Raw genomic sequence first — 2,500 nt, forward strand, 5'->3', positions numbered from 1 at the left:
AGACCGCTTTGTGCCGGTGATGGGCGACTTCATCACTGTGGCCAGTTTCAGCTTCTCAGAACTAGAGGACCTTCTGAGCGAGGCTCGGGATAAGGTACAACCTCCATCCTGGGGTGACTGAGCAGATGCTCCTCGAATGATATGAGGTCTCTGAAAAGGAGCCCATAGACCTGAGCATAGACCCTGCACCAGAGGAGCTTGCACTCTAATGACCCCCACTACAGTCACACACTATTATTATTATTATTTTTTTATATCTATGACATATACCGTAGTGCTGTACAGAGAACATTGAGCCAGACACATCCATCTTTGTGCCAGAGCACGAATATATACTATATATACAAACAAAAAGAAAAATACAAAACAAAAATTTAATTTTTTTTTAAATAAATAAAAAAAAAATATATATATATATATATATATATATATAATTTTTTATTTATTTATTTTTTAAATAAAATATAATAAATATTTAATATTATATATTAATTTAATATTATATATATTAAAAAAAAAAAAAATATATATATATATATATATATATATATATATATATATATATATATATATACACACACACACATATATACATGAATATATTAATAAAAAATAAATGCATGAATAAATATATATATATTATAAATATAATATATATATATATATATATATCATTTTTTTATTGTAAATTTTTTTTGTATTTTTTTAAAAATAAAATATAATAAATATTTAATATTATATATATATTTATATATTTATATATATATGTATATATATATATATATATATATATATATATATATATATATATATATATATATATATATATATAATATTAAATATTTATTATATTTTATTTTTTTAAAAATACAAAAAAATTATATATATATATATATATATATGTATAATATATATATATTTATTCATGTATTTATTTTTTATTAATATATTCATGTATATATATATATATATATATATATATATATATATATATATATATATGTGTGTGTGTATATATATATATATATATATATATATATACATACACACAAATATATAATCTATTGCCCCCCCCCCTACAGTCACACACTATCTATCCATCTATCGTGCCTTGAAAAAAGTATTCTTTCCCCTTGAAATTTTCCACATTTTCTCATGTTACAACCAAAAACATAAATGTATTTTATTGGGATTTTATGTGATAGACCAACACAAAGTGGCTCATAATTGTGAAGTGGAAGGAAAATGATAAATGGTTTTCCAAATTTGTTCCAAATAAATATGTGTAAAGTGTGTGGGGGGGGGGGGGGAGTCATTTGTATTCAGCCTCCTTTACTCTGATACCCCTAACTAAAATCTAGTGGAACCAATTGCCTTCAGAAGTCACCTAATTAGTAAAATAAAGTCCACCGGTGTGTCATTTAAGCTCAGTATAAATACAGCTGTTCTGTGAAGGCCTCAGAGGTTTTTTGGAGAACCTTAGTGAACAAACAGCATCATGAAGGCCAAGTAACACACCAGACAGGTCAGGGATAAAGTTATGGAGAAGTATAAAGTAGGGTTGGGTTGTATAAATTATATCCCAAGCTTTGATCATCTCACTGAGCTCTGTTCAATCCATCATCAGAAAATGGAAAGAGTATGGCACAACTGCAAACCTACCAAGACATGGCCGTCCACCTAAACTGACCGGCCGGGCAAGGAGAACATTCATCAGAGAAGAGCCAAGAGGTCCATGGTGACTCTGGAGGAGCTGCAGAGATCCACAGCTCAGGGGGGAGAATCTGTCCACAGGACAACTATTAGTCGTCTCTCCACAAATCTGCCCTTTATGGAAGAGTGACAAGAAGAAAGACATTAGAGAAAGAAAGTCATAAGAAGTCCTGTTTGTAGTTTGTGAGAAGCCATGTGGGGGACACAGGAAACATGTGGAAGAAGGGGATCTGCTCAGATGAGAGCAAAATGTGATTTTTCAGTCTAAAAGCAAAACGCTATGTGTGGGAAAACTAACACTGCCCATCCCCCTGAACACACCATCCCCACCGTGAAACATGGTGGTGGCAGCATCATGTGGTGGGGATGCTTTTCTTCAGCAGGGACAGGGAATCTGGTCAGAGTTGGTGGGAAGATGGATGGAGCCAAATACAGGACAATCTTAGAAGAAAGCCTGTTAGAGTCTGTAAAAGACTTGAGACCGGGGCGGAGGTTTCACCTTCCAGCAGGACAACGACCCGAAACATCCAGCCAGAGCTACAATGGAATGGTTTACATCAAAGCATATTCATGTGTTAGAATGGCCCAGTCACAGTCCAGACCTAAATCACATTGAGAATCTGTGGCAAGACTTGAAAATTGCTGATCACAGACGCTCTCCATCCAATCTGACAGAGCTTGAGATATTTTACAAAGAAGAAGAACGGGCAGAAATGTCCTCTCTAGATGTGCAAAGCTGGTAGAGACACCCCCAAAAAGACTTGCAGCTGTAATTGTAGAGAAAGGA

The 2,500-nt window shown here is 33.0% G+C and overlaps 1 protein-coding gene across 1 annotated transcript in view; it reads left to right on the forward strand.

The window, feature by feature from the left end:
• Positions 1 to 2,500, forward strand: part of DAAM2 (dishevelled associated activator of morphogenesis 2) — a gene marked incomplete in the record, with an annotated part of 380,667 nt that overhangs the window by 348,174 nt on the left and 29,993 nt on the right. The window contains 1 exon segment of the mRNA XM_077485388.1: positions 1 to 94. Coding sequence (XP_077341514.1) covers positions 1 to 94 — 94 coding nt within the window.

The sequence above is a fragment of the Lithobates pipiens genome, unplaced genomic scaffold (genome assembly GCF_037356315.1).
Source record: "Lithobates pipiens isolate NorthernLeopardFrog02 unplaced genomic scaffold, aLitPip1_a1.2 Scaffold_18, whole genome shotgun sequence".
Classification (NCBI taxonomy): Eukaryota; Metazoa; Chordata; class Amphibia; order Anura; family Ranidae; genus Lithobates; species Lithobates pipiens.